General features: G+C 37.0%; 2 protein-coding genes across 4 annotated transcripts; one reads left to right on the top strand and one right to left on the bottom strand.

The window, feature by feature from the left end:
- The first annotated feature begins 12,568 nt into the window (after positions 1-12,568).
- LOC145599045 (chaperone protein dnaJ 72-like) lies at positions 12,569-21,330 on the top strand. 3 transcript variants are annotated; one of them, XM_081655455.1, is made up of 3 exons: positions 12,570-13,247; positions 20,103-20,172; positions 20,891-21,330. In XM_081655455.1, exons 1-3 carry the CDS (start codon positions 12,826-12,828, stop codon positions 20,945-20,947), a joined length of 549 nt encoding a protein of 182 aa, XP_081511581.1. In that variant the 5' UTR covers positions 12,570-12,825; the 3' UTR covers positions 20,948-21,330. The 3 variants fall into 3 exon arrangements, with proteins under 3 accessions (XP_081511583.1, XP_081511581.1, XP_081511582.1); XM_081655457.1 differs by lacking the exon at positions 20,103-20,172 and having other exon boundaries at positions 12,569-13,247; positions 20,894-21,330; XM_081655456.1 differs by lacking the exon at positions 20,103-20,172 and having other exon boundaries at positions 12,579-13,247.
- A 1,361-nt stretch (positions 21,331-22,691) lies between these two features.
- LOC145596859 (uncharacterized) lies at positions 22,692-23,303 on the bottom strand. The gene has a single exon (XM_081653050.1). It carries the CDS (start codon positions 23,301-23,303, stop codon positions 22,692-22,694), a length of 612 nt encoding a protein of 203 aa, XP_081509176.1.
- Positions 23,304-23,707: the final 404 nt, after the last annotated feature.

Here is a 23,707-nt window from a genome sequence, read left to right as displayed (position 1 = left end):
TTAATTATGTTTGGATTATTGAAAAGGAATTTTATTATAGTTCATATAATTTTTATTGATGCTTTAAGCATGAAGAAGGAGCTATATAAGTGTCTATGTACACAAGGAATAGATTGTATGTTGGTGCCTTTGTGCACTTAAGGTGTTTTTAACACCGAGGGATAGGATTGTTGGCGCTTTATGCGTTTACAGTGTCTATGACACTGAGGTAGAATTAAAAAGGGTTCAACATTAAATATTATGTGGTCACTAAATATTCAAGAATTAAATTGGTACGTTTGAATGGTTGAATTATTATTGATGATTGAATTGTTATGCTTTGAGAGTCATCACCAAGTCTAATAATATGTAAATAACGTAAAGTGAAAGAGATTACGCACCAAAACTCTTGGAACGTATATACCTTGAGTATGAACATATGGGGGGAGTTATGGGGTTTTATATTTAACCATAACTTCTAATGGAGTACAGGACGCTGTATATTCCCTTTTATTATTATTATTATGCGCTGGAATTCCGCCACCAATGTGTGGCACAGGTGATGCTGGCACGGTTAGCTCCCGTGCTAGTGGTCCTCAATTCATTGAGGAAGGTTTAGTTAAGTTAGAAACCCGTTCGATGCGTAATCAACGCTAAATAAATTATTTAGTGTCCAATTAAAGAGTCTTGTTGTTTGTGGTGTGTGCTTGTAAACAGGTGCAGTGAGGTAAGTGTGTGTAATGCTAGGAGTTGTATGATAGTGTGTTTACATACGCTTATGTACTCAGCTTTGCTGATTGTGTGTTTTGTTTGTGACTGGCTATGTCTTTATCTTGGCCTTACGATGATCCATTCTAATGGAGAGTAGTGGGGGCAAGTAGAGATACTCTTTTCAGGTATTGAGGCATGTTCATGATGGGGCATGAGTGAAGAGAGAACTATGCTAGTTTTCATTAGGATGTGATATGTTTAAATTTTGAATATTCTGTTTTATTATTTGTTGGACTAACATTATTATTTGATTGGACGGTTTTGAATAAGGGCCTTGAAGGTTCCAAGTTGTAGTGGTTATTATTTAACTTGGTTTTGTTGATTTCCAACTTTACTTTCGTTTAGTTCGGTTTTTAATTTGTGTTATTTCTTAGTTTGACTTTCAAAAACTTCCGCTGTGTATCTTTGATAATTGCCTTAGCCGTTTTTACGGTGGCGGTAATGTCTTAGATATTCCTAAATCGTGTTTTAAAGAGGGTAAAGTGTATTTTAAAGGAAAGGAATTTCTAGGGTGTTACAAACAAGAAGGCTAGCCTCTTGAAGCTATCAATAGAACCGGCTGGCAAGTTGCCAAACCACTGCTGGGCAATGCCCTTCAGTGTAGCCGGGAAACAACGACACCAGGTGGCATCGTCCCAACCCTGCAAGCACATGAGGTTGGTATATGCCATCAGGTGGTCTTCTGGGTTGTTGGTACCATCATAGGTGCCCACCAATACATTCTTAACCTTGGCCGGCTGAGCCGCCTCGGTTATATTGGCTGCAAAGGCAGACGGCTGTTCGCCTAGCCTCATTAGCCGAAGCTGCCAGTCCAGAGGCTGGGCAGGAGTATATGCCGCCTGACCTCCAAAAGGAGGTGGCTGCATGAACTGGAGGCCATATTGCCCATATTGCGCCTGGGGTGCGTATGGCATAGACCCTATCATCAGCTGAGGTTCGGTGTTGACGGATTTACCGCCTGTCCGACTCTCATGCAAGGACAGAGATTTCCTTGCAGAAGCCTGCTTGAAGCTGTCTGGAAAGCTTGAGGTAGAAGCTGACTCAGACTGCTGCTGCCTCCTTCGATTGATGACTTCTCTAGCATCAAAGGTAGACGTCTTCTTGGCCTCCGGCTGGGGTCGCCGAGGCATCAAAATCTTAGACCAGTCAAGTTTTGCAGCTGCCTTCTCCTTTGGGTGAGGAGTTGGCTGCCTGTCCTTGACCGGCTTCTTCTTCTTCCCATCATTGGGAGTCTTTTTAGCCGGCTGACTCTTGCTAGAGCCTGCCTTGTTTTGGTTGATCATGGCCTTGATTTCACCCTTGAAAGAGGTCATGAATTTCATGAGCTCATCTCGGGTGACTGGGGCTTGACCTTTGGCCTTCTGGGTTTCCCCTTCTGGCCTTCCAGATGGGCGCCTGCTTGGGCCCGCCTGGTCTACATTTCGCTCCAGTTGATCCCTAGAACGAATGGATTTAGAGATGAGAGAGCCATCCTTAGATGTGTAGGTCTCCACATCATCATCTTCTTCTTCTTCCTCCTCCTCAGTGAATACCTCTGGCTGAGGCTGAGGGGGAGGCTGAGGGATTTCAAACCCTTCCGGCTGAATAACCGGTTGCATGTCGTCCGGGGTACCCGTCTAAGTACCCGGACGTAGAGAGGTAGAATTGAGAATTGGTACAGAACTTTGAACCATCTTGAGGTACTCTCCCCACAGACGGCGCCAAATGTTTTGGGTGTTTTTGTCCCTCGAGAGAGTTACAGCTCGAAGACTGGTTCGGAGCGGCCTGTACCTGCAAGACAAACGGAGACGCCTGTTGGTTGGCGCTCCGCCTCCGACGATCAAGTTAGTAACTTGAAAGGAGAGAAAAAGGTGCGGAAATTTAGGTGGGGATCTGCTAGGTTTTCTAGCTTAGTTGTCTCTATCAAAGGGACAGTTTGTAATAAATGGAAAAACGTGTCCTCCAAAAGAGGGGAATCCCCCTATTTATAGGGTCCTTGGGATTTGTGCCCCTGATTAGGTGACAGAACCCTAATTAGAGATGGGCTGCGCCGCATTGCGGCTTTCTCGGGATTTGGGCCTGAAGGCCGACTTTTTCCCCCAAATATCCGGAATGACACGTGTCAAACAGGGATAGGTCCATTTTGGACCACCCCCGGGCTGACACGTGTCACCCTCTGATTGGGCCACATGGAGGGGTAAAATTACCCTAAACACGTGCCATGAGTACTAAGATAAATGTGTTGTTGTCTTTATTGACAACATTCTTGTGTACTCAAAAGATGAGAAGGAACATGAGAAGCATTTGAGATGGGTTCTAGAAGTGTTGCGTAAACTGAAATGGTTTGCCAAATTGTCGAAGTACGAGTTCTGGTTGAAGGAGGTTGCGTTACTTGGTCATATCATTAGCAAGGAAGGAGTCAAAGTGGATCCTACAAAGGTCAAGGCTGTTGTGGAATGGGAAAGTCCTAAAAGTGTGTTAGAGGTTCGGAGTTTTCTTGGTCTTGCTAGCTATTATAGGCGTTTTGTTCAAGATTTCTCCAAGATAGCTCAACCTTTAACTAAGTTGATGCGCAAGGAAAGTAAGTTTATATGGTCCGAGGAGTGTGAAAAGGCTTTTCAGTCGCTAAAGAAGAGTCTGACTTCTGCACCAGTTCTTACCTTGCCTACTGAAGGGATAGAGTTTGAGGTATATTGTGATGCTTCAAAGAGAGGATTGGGTTGTGTTTTGATGCAACAAGGGAAAGTGTTTGTCTATGGCTCGAGACAATAAAGGTCCACGAGAGGAACTATCTAACTCACGATCTTGAGTTAGCTGCCGTGGTGTTTTCACTCAAGATGTGGCGACATTATTTATATGGTGTGTCGTGCAAGGTGTATTCTAACCACAAGAGTTTAAAGTATATCTTCACTCAGTGTGATCTGAATATGAGACAGAGAAGGTGGTTGGAGGTCATCAAGGACTATGATCTTACCCTGGATTACCGTGAGGGTAAGGCTAACAAGATTGTGGATGCTCTGAGTCGTAAAAGCAAGCATTCTCTGTATGTTGTTATGGTCTTGCCTAAGGAGTTGTGCGAAGAGTTTTGGAAGCTCGATATCAAAGTTGTGCCTCAAGGGTTTGTTGCTTCTTGTTTGAACTCTATGAGTGCTGATCCCGAGTTGTATCAAGAGGTGAGAGCTAAGCAAAAAGAAGACCCAAAGCTCGAGAAGGTTCGAGAAGCAAAGGCTCAAGGTTGAGCTGAGAGTTTTGAAACCTGTGCTGATGAAAGCCTGAAGTTCATGGGTCGGTAGTGTGTACCTAATGATGAGGAGCTGAAAAGAAAGATCCTAGAAGAAGCTCATAACACTCCCTAATCTGTTCATCTTGGGGGTGAAAAGCTATATAAGGATTTGAAAGTGAACTTCTGGTGGCCTGGAATGAAAAAGGAAACTGCTGAATTTGTAGCTTGATGCCTGGTTTGTCAGAAGGTTAAATTGAACATCAAAGGGTTGGAGGGCTTTTTCAACCTTTGCCTATTCCAGCATGGAAATTTGATTCCATCTCGATGGATTTTGTGATGGGTCTTCCAGTAACTACTGGAGGTATAAATGTTGTGTGGGTGATCGTGGATAGGTTTACCAAGGTTTCCCGATTCATTCCTATGAAGAGTACTTGGTCGATGGAGAAGTTAGCAGAAGCCTATGCTAATGAATTTATTCGTCTTCATGGTGTTCCCAGGGATATTGTGTCGGTCTGAGATCCAAGGTTCTTGTCTCATTTTTGGTTTGCTTTGCAAGAGGCTTTTGTGACAAAGTTATAGTTGAGTACTACTTTTCATGCTGCTACAAATGGACAGACTGAGAGAACTATTCAAACTCTAGAAGATATGCTCCGTGCATGTGCCCTAGAATTTCAACAGTCATGGGCAAAGTCTTTTAGTATGGTAGAGTTCTCCTATAAAAAAGTTACCAGGCAAGCATTCAAATGGCTCCATATGAGGCTTTGTATGGGAGAAAATGTCGTAGTCCTACATGTTGGAGCGACATCAGTGACTCTTTGGTTTAGGGGCCAGAATTGATTCAAGATACTGTTGAGCAGATAAAATTGGTTCGTGCTAACTTAAAGGCGCGCTGCTCAAGACAGATAAAAATCTTATGCTAACCTTCATCGCAAGCCTATTTCTTATGAGGTTGGGGATAAAGTTTTGCTAATAGTGTCACCGAAGACGGGAGTGATGCGTTTTAGTCAAAAGAGCAAGCTCAGCCCGAAGAATGTTGGTCCCTATGAGATTGTTAAAAGAATTGGGGAAGTTGCATATAGATTGGAGTTGTCACTAGAGTTGTCAAAGGTTCATGATGTATTTTACGTATCTCAGTTGCGGAGATATCGTAGCGATCCTTCTCATGTGATTCTTATTGAGTCGGTCGAGGTTGAGCCAAGTTTGACATTTGAGGAGCGACCTGTCCAAATCCTCGACCGTCAAAATCGAACTCTTTGAAGGAAGGTGGTACCTTTGGTAAAGGTAATTTGGAGAAGCCAAAAGTATGAGGAAGCCACGTGGGAGACCGAAGAGTCTACGAGGCTCAAGTACCCAAAGTTGATTGACCTAGGTACTAAGCTCTAATTACTTATTTCTTTAATCGTTATGTGCTTATTTTACTTTCTTGGATATTGCGGTCTTCCAAGTTTTGAGGACAAAACATTTATATGGAGGGGTAATTGTAATACTCCAATTTTTTTGAGCTGAGATTCTTCACTAGCTACTTCCCTAGTAACTTATTTTCTAAAATTAATATACGTATATATTTTATCATATCTTGTTAGTTTATATTAGTATTAGTTATTGATAATTTGTATAGTGTGTATGTGGTTGGTTAGTGTATGATTAATATGTTATTAGAGATACAAAGTTGTCCTATTATTTTCGTTTTGGACCAACTCTCATGACTTGAAACCAAGCTGTACGTGAACTTGGAGGATGAGCATTTGATAATGTGAAGAGTTTAAGAGATAGTTATTGGTTTGTTTCTAACTTTTGGATGTCTTAACCCCCACTTTATTTCACTAATTACCGTATTAATTCTCATTCACTTCCTATTCTTATAAGCTGTCCAAGTTCCCTCCATTCAACTTCTTACTTCATCTATAAAATATGATAGCATGTCGTGAGTCTTGGCTGCAAAATCTTCCTATTTTTCCTCAACATGCATGTATATATATATATATATATATATATATATATATATATATATATATATATATATATATATCCTATCATGTTTGATGCATGCTAGCTAATAAGTAGTAGTCATTGATTGTTTCGTATAGTATGTTTTATGTAGAATATCTATACAAAGTGGCAGTATCTCTATTTATGGTTAATATGTAAGCAACCTTGTGGAATGAAGATTATAATGTAATCTTCTCTTAATTATTTACATGACTCATGTCACCTATAATTTTGCCATGTTGTGATCCTAGGATGTAGATTGATTCTAGTTGTTAGGGAAATGTTAGCCACGTATTTACTCTGTTGGTGGAAGTGCGTGCACCCAAACATGCTCCTTTAATTTTTATACACTCCTTGTATTGTATATGCTATTAAGGGATGATTAGAATTCTACTGTCATCAATTTGTTTGATTTGCTAATAGAATTATTTGGGTAATCATGGATATTAAGACGAAATGAATGTAATTCGAGTTTTTATTTGTTTTACGCATGCATAATCATTAAATGAAATGAATGAATTTAATTTTGTTGTGACGACTATGTGTGAAATAGGTGGAGTTTGCTTTGGTTCTTAAATGGGTACCATGTTTAGCTAATCATTTCTTAATGTGATTGATGAGCACGAGTGCAAGGCCGTTTTGGCTTCTCTAATATTTATGGAAGGTTTTTTTTGAATAAAGTATTTTATTATTATTTCTCTTAAATGATTGAGTGTAAGAAGCCATTGGGCTGCGGGATTCAATGGTTAGAACATGCCAACTACTTGGGCTGCGGGATTCAAGTAGTATCACCTGGGTAAATTGTTGTTGTCTGGAACTACTTGGGCTGCGGAATCCGAGTAGGAAAATCGGGAGTTTAGTCATTCTTAGACACAGACGGCTGCGGGATCGTCTGGAGGTTCGCCCTGACAAACCTTAGGAAGTAGGCTGCGGGATCCACAAGCGTTCATTTCTACCTCAATTTATTTTTGTTTGAATAATCACTTTAAATTATATTTTTATGATTTGGGCTATATTTAACTATGAGTCTTAAATGTTAATTCATGTTATTTCTCTTAGAAAGTTAAATTGTTATGTTATGTTTATGAATTGCCATGTTCCTTGGTTGCATTCTAATGGTGTAGTCTTTCATGTATACTTTGTGATTCTTTGTTTTAGGGAGAACTGCTAGTTACTCCCCACTGATTGTGGAATTTTTGTTGTTGTTACAGATGCCGAGTGATTGTAGGATTATCACCATTTGGGCTAAGCTAGGCCAGTGAGGATTGACTTTAGGACTCACCCGCGACCCTTATGTTGGCCATCATAGACTTTCATGAGGACGGTGTTAGACAGCCCTTCTATGTTATAGTGTATCTGTAATCTACTTTTGTTATTTTGGTTTGGTTTGATGGAGGTGGTTTACTACTAAGACCTATAATGTATCCCGAATGATGTTTTGAGTGTAATAAGCCTTTATAGGCCATGTTTGAAGTTAGTATTGTCGATTTTGTTAAGAAACACTCAAGTTAGGTCTTTCTTTTGTAAAGCTCTTCCCGTTTCTTAAGTGGCATTTCCGCCCTGATGTTATTTTCGCTAGCATCTTTTCGTTGATAAGGACGGGATGTTACAGGGTTAACTTCGGGTCGAGTTAATTCGGGTCGGGTCAATTCAGGTAACGGGTCAAGTTCGGGTCAACTCCACTTCGTGTCGGGTATGGGTCGGGTCGAGTCAGCTTTATATGTTTGGGTCAATTATGGGTCTACATTTTCGGGTTAATTTCGGATCACGGGTCGGGTCAAGATTGCCGACTTTAGCTGCAAGCGCCTCCGCAATGTTAATCTCGAAACTACCTAGCACCTTAAGAAATGTTACAGCCATCCATAACATAACCTGCTAGTATTATTTATAGATAATAATTGATAGGAAATTTTGATATTTGCTACCACTAAAAACAACATGTTTCACATTTGCTACCTATATTTTTTTTTACTTTACTACCACCTAAATTAGAGTCTGTTAAATATCACTACCAGTTTATTCAAAAAACAAAAAAAATAAAGAAAAATAAATAAAAAAAACCAGCCACTCTTAAAAAAGCCCAAACCCTCCCGTCAGCCACCCTCCCCCGTTAGCAGCTGGCGCCCAAATGTAATACCCCGTATTTTTATACGTATTTTATTTAAAGTATGTATTTTATAAAATATTTAAATAGTTATAATTATTTTAATTAAAGCATTTTAATTAATATTATTATAAAAGGAAAGTTTAATTAATTATTTTTATTTAAAAGTTGGGGTTTTATTTTAAGAAAGTTTAATTTTTAACAAGTTTTATTTGGGAAGGGATTAGGAAAACTAAAAGAGGAAAGTTTAGGGTAAAAGGGTTGGTAGAGAAGGGGTATAAATATCCCACTTATGTGCCAAATTAACTTTGCCCAGAGTGGAGAAAACCCAAGGTAAGCTTCTCCCCTTTTCTCCTTACTTTTCTTTCTTTTTTCTTCCTCTTCCCCTTCCCCTATGCACGGCCGGCCACAACCACCACCGCACACGTGGCCAGACCACCACCGCGCGCCACCAGCACACGGCCAGCAGCCGCGGCGGCAGGCGGCAGCAGCCCAGCCACGCCGTGGTGGCTGCTGCCGTGAGTAGCTCTCGAAAAAAAAAAAATTAATCTTTCTTCCTCTATTTTAATCCATGATTAGATCTAATTATAAATTATGAGTTTTGGGATTAATTTTGATATTTGAATGTTGTAATTATATTAATAAATTTTCAGATTTAGTTTTTAATTAAAAAGCCCCAATTTTTGAAACCCTAGGTTCTTGATTTATGAAATTATGAAAGTATATGATGTATTAATGTTTAGATCTTCAATTTAAGTGCTTTAAGACTAAATTACAGCAAGTTTTAATTAGAAATAAAGTGCAGGAATTTTATGTAGAACCCTAAATATTATGTTTTTAAAGGAAATTTAAATTACCCATAAGGGGGACTTAATTATGGTGTTTTAAATGTAATTTCAGCTTATTCTAATTAATTTATGAGGGGTTTCAAAATAGTATATATTGCTGGAAATTTGTTTAGAGTGGACTTTAATACTCTATTATAATTTTAATGTGTAAGAGATTTTGAAGTGAGCAATTTTTACTAGTCGTGGCGATTTTAAGATCATATTCAAGGTACGTTCGCGTACTTAGCATATTTTGATGATGTAGAATCATGCTAGGTTTGGTTTCAATCAATTACAAGTAGTATCATGCTAAGGTTTATGTATTAAATTGTGAATTATTGGTGTTGGTGATTGAATTGTGAAGCATGAATTTTTGTGATGATTTATGGATTGGAAATTATATTTTGGCATGAGTATATGGACTACATATTTATTTATGGCATGATAGAGAGCATGTTTAATTAAACTAATTGTTTAATTATGCTTAGAATATTGAAAAGGAATTTTATTATAGTCCATATAATTTTTATTGATGCATTAAGCATGAGGAAGGAGCTATATAAGTGTCTATGTACACAAGGAATAAATAGTATGTTGGTGCCTTTGTGCACTTAAGGTGTTTTTAACACCGAGGGATAGGATTGTTGGCGCTTTATGCGTTTAAGGTGTATTTGACACTGAGGTAGATTTAAAAAGGATTCAACATTAAATTATATGTGGTCACTAAATATTCAAAAATTAAATTGGTATGTTTGATTGATTGAATTATTATTGTTGATTGATTTTACTATGCTTTGAGAGTCATCACCAAGTCCAATAACATGTAATTAACGTAAAGTGAAAGAGATTACGCACCAAAACTCTTGGAACGTATATACCTTGAGTATGAACAATGGGGGGAGTTATGGGGTTTTATATTTAACCATAACTTCTAATGGAGTACAAGACACTGTATATTCCTTTTTATTATTAATATGCGCTGGAATTCCGCCACCAATGTGTGGCATAGGTGTTGCTGGCACGGTTAGCTCCTGTGTCAGTTAACCTCAATTTATTGAGGCAGGTTTAGGAGGAAACCCGTTCGATGCGTAATCAACGCTAAATGAATTATTTAGTGTCCAATTAAAGTATCTCGTTGATTGTTGTGTGTGCTTGTAAACAGGTGCAATGAGGTAAGTATGTGTGGTGTTAGGAGTTGCATGTTAGTGTGTTTAATTACGCTTTAGTACTCAGCTTTGCTGATTGTGTGTGTTGTTTGTGTCTGGCTATGTCTTTATCTTGGCCCTACGATGATCCATTTTAATGGAGAGTAGTGGGGGCAAGTAGAGATACTCTTTTCAGGTATTGAGGCATGTTCATGATGGGGCATGAGTGAAGAGAGAATCATGCTAGTTTCCATTAGGATGTGTAGTAATTATGCTTTGGATGTTTTATTTTATTACTTGTTGGACTAACACAATTATTTGATTGTTCGGTTTTGAATAAGGGCCTCAAGTGGTTCCAAGTTGTAGTGGATTTTATTTAACTTTGGTTTTGTTGATTTTCACCTTTACTTTCGTTAGTTTGGTTTTAAATTGTGTTATTACTTAGTTTTGGCTTTCAAGTCTTCCGATGTGTATCTTTGATTGTTGCCTTAGCCGTTTTCACGGTGGCGGTAATGTCTTAGATATTCCTATAACGTATTTTTAAAAAAAGGGAAAGTGTATTTTAAAGGAAAGGAATTTCTAGGGTGTTACACCAAAGCTGCGGCCGGCGCTGACGACCCCACCCTAACCACAACCCCCACCACAAACCGGAAACCACCCGCCCAAAGCATGTTTCCATTCTTACTGCCTCGATCTCATCCCCCACCACGAAGCAAAACCACCAGAATCGGCCCCTCAAGCAAATTCACTCATAGCTCCATTAAAATGGAATCAAGAACAAAACCCATCTTCTTCTTATAATCAAATCTCAATTTTCTCTCTCTCTTCTCTTCATCACAATCACAGTAACCCAAAACCCATTTTTATCAATCATTTCCATATTATTCCAAGAATGCTTTCAAATCAACACTACTCAACCTAACCCCGATTACTATGAAGCTGCTAATTTTATTCTATCTTAAGCTAAACTTTTATCCCTTGAATTGCAGACAATTGAATTTGTCAAAAATGAACCCCTAATTTTGCTCAAATGGCTTGGAAAAAAAATCCCAATTTTCCTTCAAGTATCTTTAATTCTCACACTTGTGTCATTCCATTTGAATCTAATAAATGGTTTTGTGACCCTTTTGGTGCTCATATCGATGGCTCATAAATTGGGTAAATTGCTACGATTTGTGGTCGATTGAGTGTTTAATTACTATAACCGGAGTTTTTGGAGGTTGGAATTGGTAGCGAATTATTGGATTGGTGGTGGTGGTGAGGTGCCGCTTAAATGGTGAATCGAATTGGGTGTAGTGGATTGCTGCGCTTGATGATGTTGAGCGCTGTTGCAGGTTATGTAATGGCGAGTTTTGTGTAGTGTAGCAGCAAGAAGGTTGCCATGGTTGTGTTGTGGTTGTGTATATTTGTTGATGGTGGGGGGCCAATCCGGTGGGGGGAATGGAAATGGGGTGGTTTTCGGTTCGTGGGGGAGTTGTAGTCGGGGCAGCAAGGAGGGGGAAAAGGCTGTGTAGGTGGGGGCAAGGGAAGGGGGTGGAGTCGCCGGCGCCGGCTGGAACTTTGGATGCCGACTGCCGGCAGGGGGAGGGGGGATCGGTGGCTGACTTGGAGGGGCTGGCTGATAAGGTGGGGATGGAGGGTGGTTGGAAGGTTGTAGTGAGGTGGCTGGGGATGGAATGGTGGCTAGAAGGTGGCTAAACGGTGGAGTGGAACTCACTGACGGAAACATTAACAAAATAAAGCATGTGGTAGTGATTTTTAACAAACTCTGATTTAGCTGGTAGTAAAATAATATAAAAAAAATTTAATAGGTAGCAAATGTAAGGGCCTGTTCATATTTACTGAATTGAGCTGAGCTGAACTGAACTGAACTGAACTGATTGGAGCTGAACTGAACTGATTGGAGCTGAACCGAACTGAACTGAACTGAATTGAGCTGAAATGAATATTTTATGTGAGAGGGAAATTAAGAGCTGAACTGAACTGATTGGAACTGAACTGAACTGAACTGAACTGAACTGAAATTAAGTAAATGTGAACAGGCCCTAAAACATGGTGTTAGCAAATGTCAAAATTTCCTAATTGATATGCTAACACCTAGTCTACATGAGATTTACTTGGAAGCTAAAAAAAGGGGGCCAAATATAGTAACGCTGACACGAACATACATGACACATATTATTAAACCCAACTCGTTATGAGTCAACCTCGAACTTTATTACTCTCTCCGTATTTTTATATGCATCTTTTTGACAATTGCACTATTCACATACTATGGTTGACTTAATTTTTTCACCTCTAAAACATGAATAAATGTTATAATATTATATATCATTAGATTCGTCATATTGTCTAGTTTCATAATATAATTTTGTTACAATTTTTTACTAATACACAATCAAAGATATTTATGATCAAAGTAGCGTTTTCGTAAATACGCCGATTAATCGTAAATGTGCCGATCAAACGGATGCATATTTAAAAAAAAAAAAAAAAAAAAAAAAAAAAAACAGAGTACATAATTTGGTTACCCAAATTGAAACCTCTGGCCTCTGCTAGAATCCTAATATGATGGTGGAAGAAAACGAAGCCACGACACCTCCCTATCACCCTTACCTTCATTCGCACAGATCGTATCAAATTGTCAACCCCAACACTTTTTTCTCTGAAAATCAATGCAACGTAACTTACTCATGTCATCTCACTCGAAACAACTTCTTTCTTCCAACGAACACCAGAAAACCATAACATCACATCACGCAAACAAAATCACAATTCAATATTCCAATTCTCGAACTCTGATCATCAATGGCGGATCATTACAGAATCTTAGGAATCACAAAAAATGCTTCAAAATCAGAAATTAAAGATGCTTTTCGTAAATTAGCGGTTCAATTTCACCCTGATAAACACGCACAATCATCAAAGTCTGCAAAAGATGCTGCAACTCTTAAATTCAAGCAGGTTTCTGAAGCTTACGAGGTTTTAATTGATGATCGGAAGCGTGCTGCTTATAATCTAAGCAGATACAGCAGTGGCGAAACTAGCAATTCTTATAATAATAATAATAATAACAGCAGTTACAATGCTGGTTATTATCGTCGCGGTGGTTCTTATTATCGACCACCGCCATCGTCGTCTTCTGGAGCTAACCGCTTTGCGACGAATTTAGATGCCGTTTTTCGATATATGACGACTCGTTCATTCCTTCTTCATCTTGCCTTTGCTGGGTACATTTTTCTTTATCTTCTTTATTATTCGTTTGGTTGTTTTATTTGCATTTTTAATCTTAATTGTGTTTGTTGTTGTTCAGATATTAATTAGTGGAGTATTTGTGGGAATTGTAAACAATTAGAAAAATATAGTAATGAATTATTGTAATTTAAGGATGGTTTAGGATTCTGAATTATACAGTATAATTGTATTAATTGTAATTTAAGGGAATTGTAAACTAGTAGAAAAATATAGTAATGAATTATTGTAATTTACAGCTTGTTTGGATACGATTTCAAGAAGGAAGGGGAGGGAAGGGGTAGGGAGGGTAGGGAAGAGAAGGGGAGGGGAGGGAAGAAAAGATTCACCTCCCTTGTTTGGATAGAAGAGAAAAGAAGGGAAGGGATAGCAGTGTAACACCATTCACCAATTTGCTGCATCATTTCAGAATACAAAAAAAAAAAAAATAAAAAAAAAATAATAAAATAAATAAAATAAAATAAAAGCAAAAAATTAATGAAAATCACTTACATTAGAATGAGAAACACGAAAAATCAAAGGTGTTGTGTTAATACATAACTACAACATATTTTTGTAAGTTGCAATTGATGAATTGATTCACACAAACAGCTTGAGCAAGAGATTGAAATTGACGAGAACCTCGACAATTAGGTTTTCGCAATTGAAAAAATGCAGAATCGAGGTTGAATTTCAGAATTTGCAGCAAACATTCAACTCAATTGCTAATTGAAGAACAAATTTGAGATTATTAAAGATTGAAAGAAATTGAAATTGATGAAATAGGGATGCCAAACCCTAGAATTTGGGGGAAAGATAATTCTGGAGAGCAGTAAAGAGAGAAAAATACTGTAGTTGAATATATCATATTGAGGAAAATAGAAGAGTACATCGGTCTTTTTACAGTAAGTCAGTTTGTATAATATGTTTTCCTTCCAAATCCTTTCAAATGTGGAAAGATTTTATTCATTAACAATTAATGAAAAATTTTCCCTTCATTTCCATCCCCTCTATTTCCCTTCCTCCCTCAAATTGTTATCCAAACAATGGATTTAGCCCCCCTCCCTTTCCCTTCTCTTCCTTTCCCTCCATTTCTTCCTATCCAAACAAACCCTTAAGGATGGTTTAGGATTCTGAATTATACAGTATAATTGTATTATTGTAATTTAAGGGAATTGTAAACTAGTAGAAAAATATAGTGCAATTGTTATTTGGGGATGATGTTAGGATTCTGAATATGTGTTGCTTGAAATGTTTTCTTGGGACTCGGGGGACGATTTGTATAGCTGCCCTGCCTGTGAAATTAGCTTTTTATATGAAGGAGAGAGTAGTTAGAGAAATAGCAATGGATGGGGTAGAGAAAGGAGTTATAGATTGAGAGAAAATGGTCAGAAGAAAGCATATGGGTTAAGATTTAGGAGAGAATGGTCAAGAAGCCGAAAATTTGAAGTTGGAGCCATGTGGTGTAAGTATGCTAGTGTCAATATAGTGGATGTTGTTAGGAAATCACACTGGATATCCGTTAGGGACAGAGAGTTGGAGTTCTCTGTGTTTAATTGCATTTGACGCTGAACATATATTGAAATGCATTTTAACACTTGATGGTTGCATGTCGTGACTCTGTGGCAAGTCAGTTGGAGGAAAGTAGATGCTATCCGAAGTAGTGTAAAAGATTCCTAATTGGAGCTTGTGAAGAGCATATTTATTCTTCTCGCTCTTGTGACATGTGAGAATGCGAGATAGTTTCTTTGCTTTAGTAGTTCTATTGGAACTAGTAGGGAAGAAATAATCAAAAAAGAGAAGACTTAGCAAGAAAGGAACAAAATATAAACTGAGGATACTGATTTACACAACTGGTGTAAAGGGCTAAGGAAAAAGATAAGCAATACGGTAATCTTTCATTTGAGAAGTTATGTACTTAAGCTCATTATTAACTTATTGAGCTATCTTATATCAAATCTAAAAACCCATTATACTCTCCGACTCTCAGTAAATCGAAGAGCTGCAAAGACCTCCTAGGCATATATATATATATATATATATATATATATTCTAACGACTCTTATCATGATTGAAAGATATTTCTCTCTAAAAACCACTTGATGTATCTGTTCTGACACTCTTTTAAGTTCCTTAAACTATATTTCTGCCTCTTAAGGTGATGGTTTAACTTCCAAGCCTTCTCTTCTTAAGTAGTTGAGCTGCACTCCACAGCAAGTTGTTTACTTTAAATTTATATAATCTCCATTACAGCCACCGTAGTTAATTAACTTCTCTAGCTTTATTAGTGCTTAAATAGTTGTCATCAATCTGAATTGATCAGTATCTTCAGGCAAGTACTGCATCACCCCTGCAGTTGGCTGAATTGACCAAGATACACCTGTGTCTTATTCTGAACTTGCTCTGTTTAGAATAGAAACTGTTCCAGATTGAGCTCAACAGAGATATCTGCAGAAGGCCTCTTTAATTATATCCAGTAGTTGAATTAACTTAAGCTGATTTGAAATTTCAACATTCTGTCTCTCACCACCGCCGAGGACCACCGTCACCTGACATTGGCGTTGAGGGACGCTGGGAGAGGAGAAAGGAAAAACGAAGGAAAAGAAGGCACTTTTAGAGTATAACTCAGAATTGAGCAGTTTTTTATCCTTACCTCTTTTGTGAGGAACAACTTTGTCAGAATTGGTGAGAATTGGCTTCAGTATGCTGACTGAAAAAAACCATACGTGAAAAGTTAAGAAATAAAAAGAGAAAATCAAGGGGATACAATAAAAATAATTAGAGCTTGTAAAATTGTGTAATTGTGTGTTTAAGGATATAATATGTGTAGATGAAAAATAAATAAGCTTGAAGAATGAGCTACTCAATTCAATTTAGGAAACTTTAAGTTATATCATGCAATTTAATGATGGGTTGTATGATCATTTAAGTTTTGGCTTAGGAACTAAAATTGACCCAAAGGTTTAATCTTAAATGAATAAGAATTAGGACTTCATAAATATGTTAGGCTTTATTTGTAAGAAGTCACCGTGTTCAAACCTAACACTTGTTTCATCAGCTGTTTGTCATCAATACATTTGTATTGGTAATATTTTAAAGCCATATTTTGAGGAATGATATTTCATATTTGTATAAAGATGAAGGTACCTATGTACCAATTAGCTAAAAGTATTTCTTTTTGAAAATCTAATTTTTTTACACTTTAAAATTCAAGAACTTCGTTTTCGATGGGTGAGATAGAATTTGGCTGTATGTCTTTTTGGGGTAAGGTTGTGGACTATTCTTTATATTGCAGAGGAGGGATGATTTGGTGTCATTTCTAAGCTAGACTATGAAAGAGGCTATGATGGAGTAGTGAAAATTCTTGGATAAAGTTATGGAGAAGAAAGCTTTTCACTCTGTCACCTAGGCACCTTGGCAGAGGTAGTGAGACTAGTGACTATATATGTGATATTCTTTGGTGGTGGTGTTTTGAGTTGGGTATCATTTTGTTACTTATGAGAGAATGTTTAGGAGCTGTTTGGTTCAAATTGAGGAAAGAAAATTAAATTAGGAAAACTTTATAATAAAAGGAATTATGAAAGAGTGCTATTTTATGTATGGTTGAATGCGGAGTTCAACTTCCGGTATTGCTTGATGAAGAAGGAATTTTTTAATTTTTTTATTTCGTACTTCTGTGTTTTTAATGAAGCACTGTTACCTTATGCAATATCCTTCCTTCGTCTTATTAACTTTGACCGTTAAATTATGATGTAACTATGCTTTCATTTCTTTTTGTTGAAAGTTAGAGCTCTCTCTTTTCTCTCAGATTTTCATTTTACATTTTCACAGCACTTTCTTTGAGACTTACACATCTTCACTCTCAAAACTCTTACAGAACCACCCTCGCTGCCAGCCTATCGAGTACTCTACTTGATGCACCCTGTAGCACACACAGCCTCCTAATCTAGTTACCTGTGGGCAGAGCACCAGCTTTTTGCATACTCATACAGTGGCACCAACCACTCCCCTTCCCCCTCCTCCCTCCTCTCATCCTTCTATTTCTTGCAATGAAGTATGATATTAATAACCAACAAAGATTAAGAATACAATAAAGCTTGATAATTTAAAAGCGTACAATTACATATTCCTTTATTTAGACCCAGACAGAATTAGTATCCAAATGCACCCATCTTCTTGTAAGGAGTTTACTTCAAAGGAATCTTCATGCACAATACCCATAAATCATACTCCAAAACAAAAGTAAGCAATCAGCCAACAATTAAACTGATTACTCCCTCTGTCCTAAAATAATTATTTTGGTTATTGGTATACTATTTTAATCAATCCCTATAATAATGTTCCATTACCTTAAATGGATAATTTACTCATCCAATTCATGTGATATGTGCCTCACCGTTATCTATTTCAAAATCATTTTCCATATCTTATGAGATGTAGGATTTTCTACTAACTTTTTCTCCATAAATCGAAATTTTTTTGTTCTTAGTTTTCCACTTTTTACCAAAAACTCCTACACTATCCTACTATTGCTTCTTAGTATGTCTGCCCAAGTGTCACGGTTTGAGTGTTTTGACACCAGATTGTGCGGCACTTTCTTGCCTATTGGCAGCAAGGGTGCAAGACTTGTGCGGTTTCGAGGCTTGTGAGCACAAAGCAATATAAGAGGGCATCTAAATCACAAGGGGCACTATCTTTTTGGTGATGAAGTGCAGGTGATCGAGGCTTGTGATGGCCGAGCTAGTCAAGGCGGACATAGGCAAGACCAAATCACGAGTTTTAGTGTTTAGTGAGTTTGGGGTGCTAATTTGCATGTGACAACACAATATGTATAGAGGTCTAATAACACAACATAAAAGCGAGGTAACACTTGGTAGGAAGCTTTTTGGATTTCATCTCTTGCTCCCTAAAGAGCTTCCTTTTGGATTTACGATGTTTTCCCAGTAAATGCTGGGTTGACAAAAACATAGTAATAACATCCAGGGCCTAGGAAACTTAAACAAAAGCCTAGAAAGCATCTAAATTCTATAACATGAAAACGAGGTTGGATTCTAACACCGAGCCTAAGAGGACAATAGTTTGAGGATGGAGGGAGTACAATTAAATAGCCTGCTGCTACCAGGCCTACCACATCATGCTTACACTACTGTTACCAAGCCAACAAAACAGTATTGCTAGCCTTAATTAGACCAAAAAGTTTATCTAACAGCCAAGTGTAATTCTTAGTAGATCTGAAAATCTACAATTTATAGATGATTTTTTTAAACCACTAACTTCTAGATTTTTTTTTTTTTTTTTTTTGAAAAAGGTATAAAATATTATTAATGGGTCAAAAAACTTGTACAAACAACAAGGCTACACAGAAGCTAGCCACCCTACCTATACACACCCCCAAAACAGAACACCACAAAAAAAACAAAGAAACACAGTATCTATACATCAAAACAAACACAAAACTACTAAGCAGTCAAGCACTTCAGCCATTCCCTGTTCTTTCTGCTTGTTTTCCTTGGAATGACTTGGTTAATTCTCAACTTCTAGAAATTGCTTGAAGCCAATTATAGTGAATGCCTTCCACAAACAGCATCATGTACACTTCGTAAATAGCCCCCAAATTTCTTAGAGAATTAGAAGCAATTTCAGGTTCTGAGTTAAATCATCATCAGGACTGCTGACCTAGAGTCGGGGGATTGACAGGGTCTTTATGAGGGCTAGATGGCTCAAAGATAGTTGGCTTTATTTTCAGGTTTGGGCTTCTCATATTTCTTCTTATCTCTTTGCCATTCCTTTATGCAAGACTCCTTTTTTAAGGAATTGGGGTGGACAATTTTACCTACTAACCTGTGTGGGTAAGCCCGAGGAAGAAGAAGGTAATTGTGTTCAAGAATCTCTCTTTTATGGTATAAATGTTTCCCCCTTGAAGTCAAACTCCATCGAGCACATTGTGATTGAAAGCTAACAGTCTTCAAAGTGATGGGCTGAACATGTAACTTGAGATGGAAGCTCCATTATACGTTTTTTTTTTTTTTTTTTTTTTTTCCTTTTCAATCTAGCTATACCTATTTTTGTAAGAGGTTTGATCCTTTGGGAACCTTTGCTGAATAAGTGGCCCCTGGTAATCCTCTATGACGTGTCAATCAGCTAAAGTAAACCGATATCTCTCTCTTTTTTTTTTTATTTTTTTTTGAAAGACCAAGGAATTTTTACAACCTATAAAATCTTGAAACTTTGAATGTCCCAAAAAAAAACTGTCTGCTACAGTGTGTCTTCTGTTGAAGAATAAGTTGATGTCCTTTCTATGGAAGATCATCAGTTTGTTTGCTTGCGGTTGAGTAAGGCTTTCAATAATCTCACAGCCGATATTTACAACTTGATGTCTTCTGTTCCTACAAAAAAATAGTGTTATTGGTAGCTTGTGAAGGACTTGTGATCTTCACACCCTATAAATTATTTCTTCATTATTACTAAATCTCTCTAGTTATAATGGTTGATGTTTGTCTATATCAACTCTCATCCAGCCTGCGTAAAGTATTCATACTTTCATTGATCTATTTTGTAATGCCAAGTCATCTATGATCTTGTCTCATACTGAGTACATAATAATAATGGTGTTGAGCAAAAGTACATTATATTACAATGACCACTTAACATGTTGGTTCTGCAAGTAGTTGGACCTGTAAACTAACTGTGAACTGTGAAAGTGAAGTTTGAAAGAATTTATGTATCTTCTTGGTTTTTCCTTTTTGATTAAATTGATACCTAACATTCTGGAGTAGACTAATGAAAAATTTGTAATGACTTTTAAAAATTTATAATGGCTATTTAACATTGTTGTTTTTGTTTTACTTTTGCAGTATATTACTAGGCGGGACAGCAGTCATTGACATGAGTGGAGAAGCTCTGTGGAAGATGCAAAATCCTGGGGTATGTAATCTGAAAGTACTCAAAGTAGTAAGCCAGTTTTTATCACAGATAGATATGTGCTCTTTTAGGCCTTGTTGCTCACTATAATTTGTAAGTAGTACGACATAACTTGTATATGTGCCTATTGCCCTATTGCCTAGTTTCCTATTGTGAGATAGGAGGCTAGCTTGATATTTGTCCATTGTGGGCTCAAATGTCTTCTCTGGACTATAAGCCGAGACTTCCTAGGCCCCGCCTCCAACCTCTCACCTCAGGGCACATCACCCCACCCCCAACCCATACTTAAAAGAAAAAAAGCCAGCATCATCAGCTGAGGCTTTTAGTTGATAGGCTTGTTGAGTTCTGATGATCGGTTTACAATTTCCATATTAGTTCAACCATTGGCTGGCTAGAAAAGCTAAAAAGGGACATGTATATGACTGGAGATTTTTACCCGTCCAAGCCCTAGCTTTTTGCCTAATTGAACTTATAAATAAAATTGTATAATGGAGCACGAAGTTATAGGCTTATTTCATGTTTTTGGTTCCAGCAATAGATGCCTTCATCTTAATTTCATGTGAGTTTCACACTGATTAGTTTCTTCAGCATGCTTTTATGATTTGGTGTTGGTTAATACAATACTTTCTGTTTAATATTAATTGATTTGAATATGTATTGATGTGATTATATAATGTCGTGTTGCCACTGCTCTTATGGAGTGCTTTTTGTGTTTTTTCAGAAGTCATTTGAAGAAGCAATGAAGTCTATTGAGAAGAACAGAGGGAAGGAGGATTAGCAATAGGTAATTGATACTCTTATTGACAATTAATAGCTTCATTCAAGTAGAATAGAAGCAACATTGGTGCGGACTGTGCAGCTGGTATGGATCGTGTGGATGTCAAAATATGTACAATCTTAACCTGAATAGGCAACGCAGTCAATACTAGCGGAGGGTATAGAGGCGGTTGTAACTTGTAGCAGTCGATTGTTTAATTTTTTTCCAAAATAAGGTATGGGAATCGGTCGATTGTATACTTATATGTTAGTATGTAATAATAACCTAATATGTACAAAACTAATGTGTATCACACCCTATATATGGCAGTAGTGTGGGTTGTGTTAACTCATGCTGTAGGGATTTTGTAAATAATTATTGTTTGGTTGACAACAAAAAGTGGAATGGAGGAAGTTTAACTTTCTTGGGAATGAAATAAAACTTCCCAAAAAACATGGGAATTATTCCCTCCTTTGGCCACTTTAAATATATATGAAATTAGAAAAACCTTTAGGTAATGTTTCTATAAGATATATCTAATATATTATATTATATAAATAAAGTAGGCATTTTTCCAGAGCATTCGGCGCGCCACATAAGCAAAGGTTTATTTCAACCAATTAAAAATTAGATTTCTATTTTATTTTAGAATTAAAAATTCACTTGTCACCTAAGTAAAACTGATGAATGAGATTTAAGAATTAAAAACGATAAATGCTTAATTAGATTGAAATTACTAAACTAAAATTATCTTTTTTAAAAAAAATAAAAATCATCTTTTAATAAAACTAAAAATCAATTTTATATATTAGGATTTAAATAATTTTTAAAAAGTAATGAATAAATTATATGTTGATATTGCAATTTAAATTATTAATTAAAAAATATATACTTCCTCCGTTTTCTTTTAGATGCAACACACTTTTTCACAGTATTTAAGAAATGTGGCGTTTATATGATATAATACACTTTAAAATATGATGAGTGGTTGTTAGGAGTGTAATGTAGTGGGCCATGTGCTTTAAATAAGGGAAATAGTATAGTTTTTCCAAAGTAACTTTCCTTTAATAGTGTGTTGCAAGTATTGTGACATTTCCTTTTTAGGAAAGTGTTGCAAGTAAAAGAAAACGGAGGAAGTACTAATTACAAAAAAATTAAGAGAGATTGAAACACAATAAACATAAACTAAGTTAAAATTGTAAAAAAAAAAAAAAAAAAAAAGTTGAATTAACATATTTGAAAAGTCAAAAAATACAATTTATGATTGTAATAAAATTAAATTTATATTAGAAAGATAATTTCAACTTTAAAAAGTAAAATTGAAATAAAAATCAAGTTCAATTATTATAAAAAATATTCTATTATGGATTAGATAAAATAATAATGTAATAAGAAAAGTGATATTATTTCAAAAAAAAAAAGTGATATAAAAAATATACATCTATACTCTATACTAAAGTAATCACCGGTGAAGAATCCGGAATGACACTTGTCACAACGAGGTTAAAAAATTTCCCGCCTAAAATATTATTTTTAAAGTAAAAAAAATAAATTAAAAATTTGTGAACATAAGAATAGGAAAGATATTAAGTAAGAAGATTTTGTACAAATGAAAAATAAGGCAACAATAAAATAAAGTAGAACAAATATGTCAACTAAAAGAGAGATTATGTTAAAACAAATAAAAAGTCAATTAAAATTTTATATTTTATATATATATATATATATATATATATATATATTTTGAAACAAACCCTCAAGAGGCTTATATTATTAAGTCATTCGAAGCTATATCAGAAACACGAAGTGGGATAACATCATTCCACACTCTCCGACCAAATTCCCAAGGTTGGAAATGGGCCAAATCATGTGCTACTTTATTCCCACAACGCTTAACAAAAGACCAAGAGTAAGATTCGAATGAAATACAAAAATCTAAAATATCATCAACAATTAAATGAAAAGCATTGGAGCCTCTCGTACGCCCACGCAATGCTTCAATCACAGCAAGACAATCACCTTCCACCACAATCCTTCGCAAGCCTTCATCTCTAGCAAGTTGCAGGCCACAAAACACGGCCTTAGCTTCAGCAACTAACGGATCCCACCTCTCTGCCCCCTGCACAGTCGCACAAGCCACCACCACTCCCTCACTATTTCTCACAACAGCCCCAAGTCCCGACCCCCCTTCACCCAGCTCCCCTGCATCAACATTCACCTTAAGAATTCCTGCAGGAGGTGGCAGCCATGAGGTGGGGTGAATCGGACCAGCAACACGACCCCCCAGACGCACCTTCTCACCTTCCTCTCTAGCCTCACAGCTCGTACGCAGCGCGTACTTAACTATCCCCTCAGGATCCGGCCTTGCATCCTCCATAATAAACTTATTTCGAGCCCCCCAGATTGCCCAGCAGAGGGTAATCAAGTCCTCCATCTCCTCCTCACCAATCTCCCAAAACCGTACTCCCACCAATCCACAATTGTGCAAAAGTTATAACAATCAAGCTGCTGAAACTTACTTGAATTCCATATAGAACGAGCCAGTTTACATCTGACTAGAGCATGAGTTACAGTTTCGTCCTCACATTGACATATACTACAAGTAGGATCATAATCATGCACCCTTCGATTAATACCATTGCGAGTAGGGAGTGCATCTTGACAAGCTCTCCAAGCAAAAATTTTTATCCTAGGCAATACATTCAACTTCCAGATTTTATTCCAAATGTATCGCCCTTGCGAAGGTGCTTCTTCATCCCTCCTCCAACCATCATCAAATAA

Source organism: Chenopodium album, chromosome 20, assembly GCF_948465745.1.
Source record: "Chenopodium album chromosome 20, dcCheAlbu1.1, whole genome shotgun sequence".
NCBI lineage: Eukaryota > Viridiplantae > Streptophyta > Magnoliopsida > Caryophyllales > Amaranthaceae > Chenopodium > Chenopodium album.
Note: the sequence above shows the minus strand (reverse complement) of the source record. Positions and strands in the feature narration are given on the sequence as shown.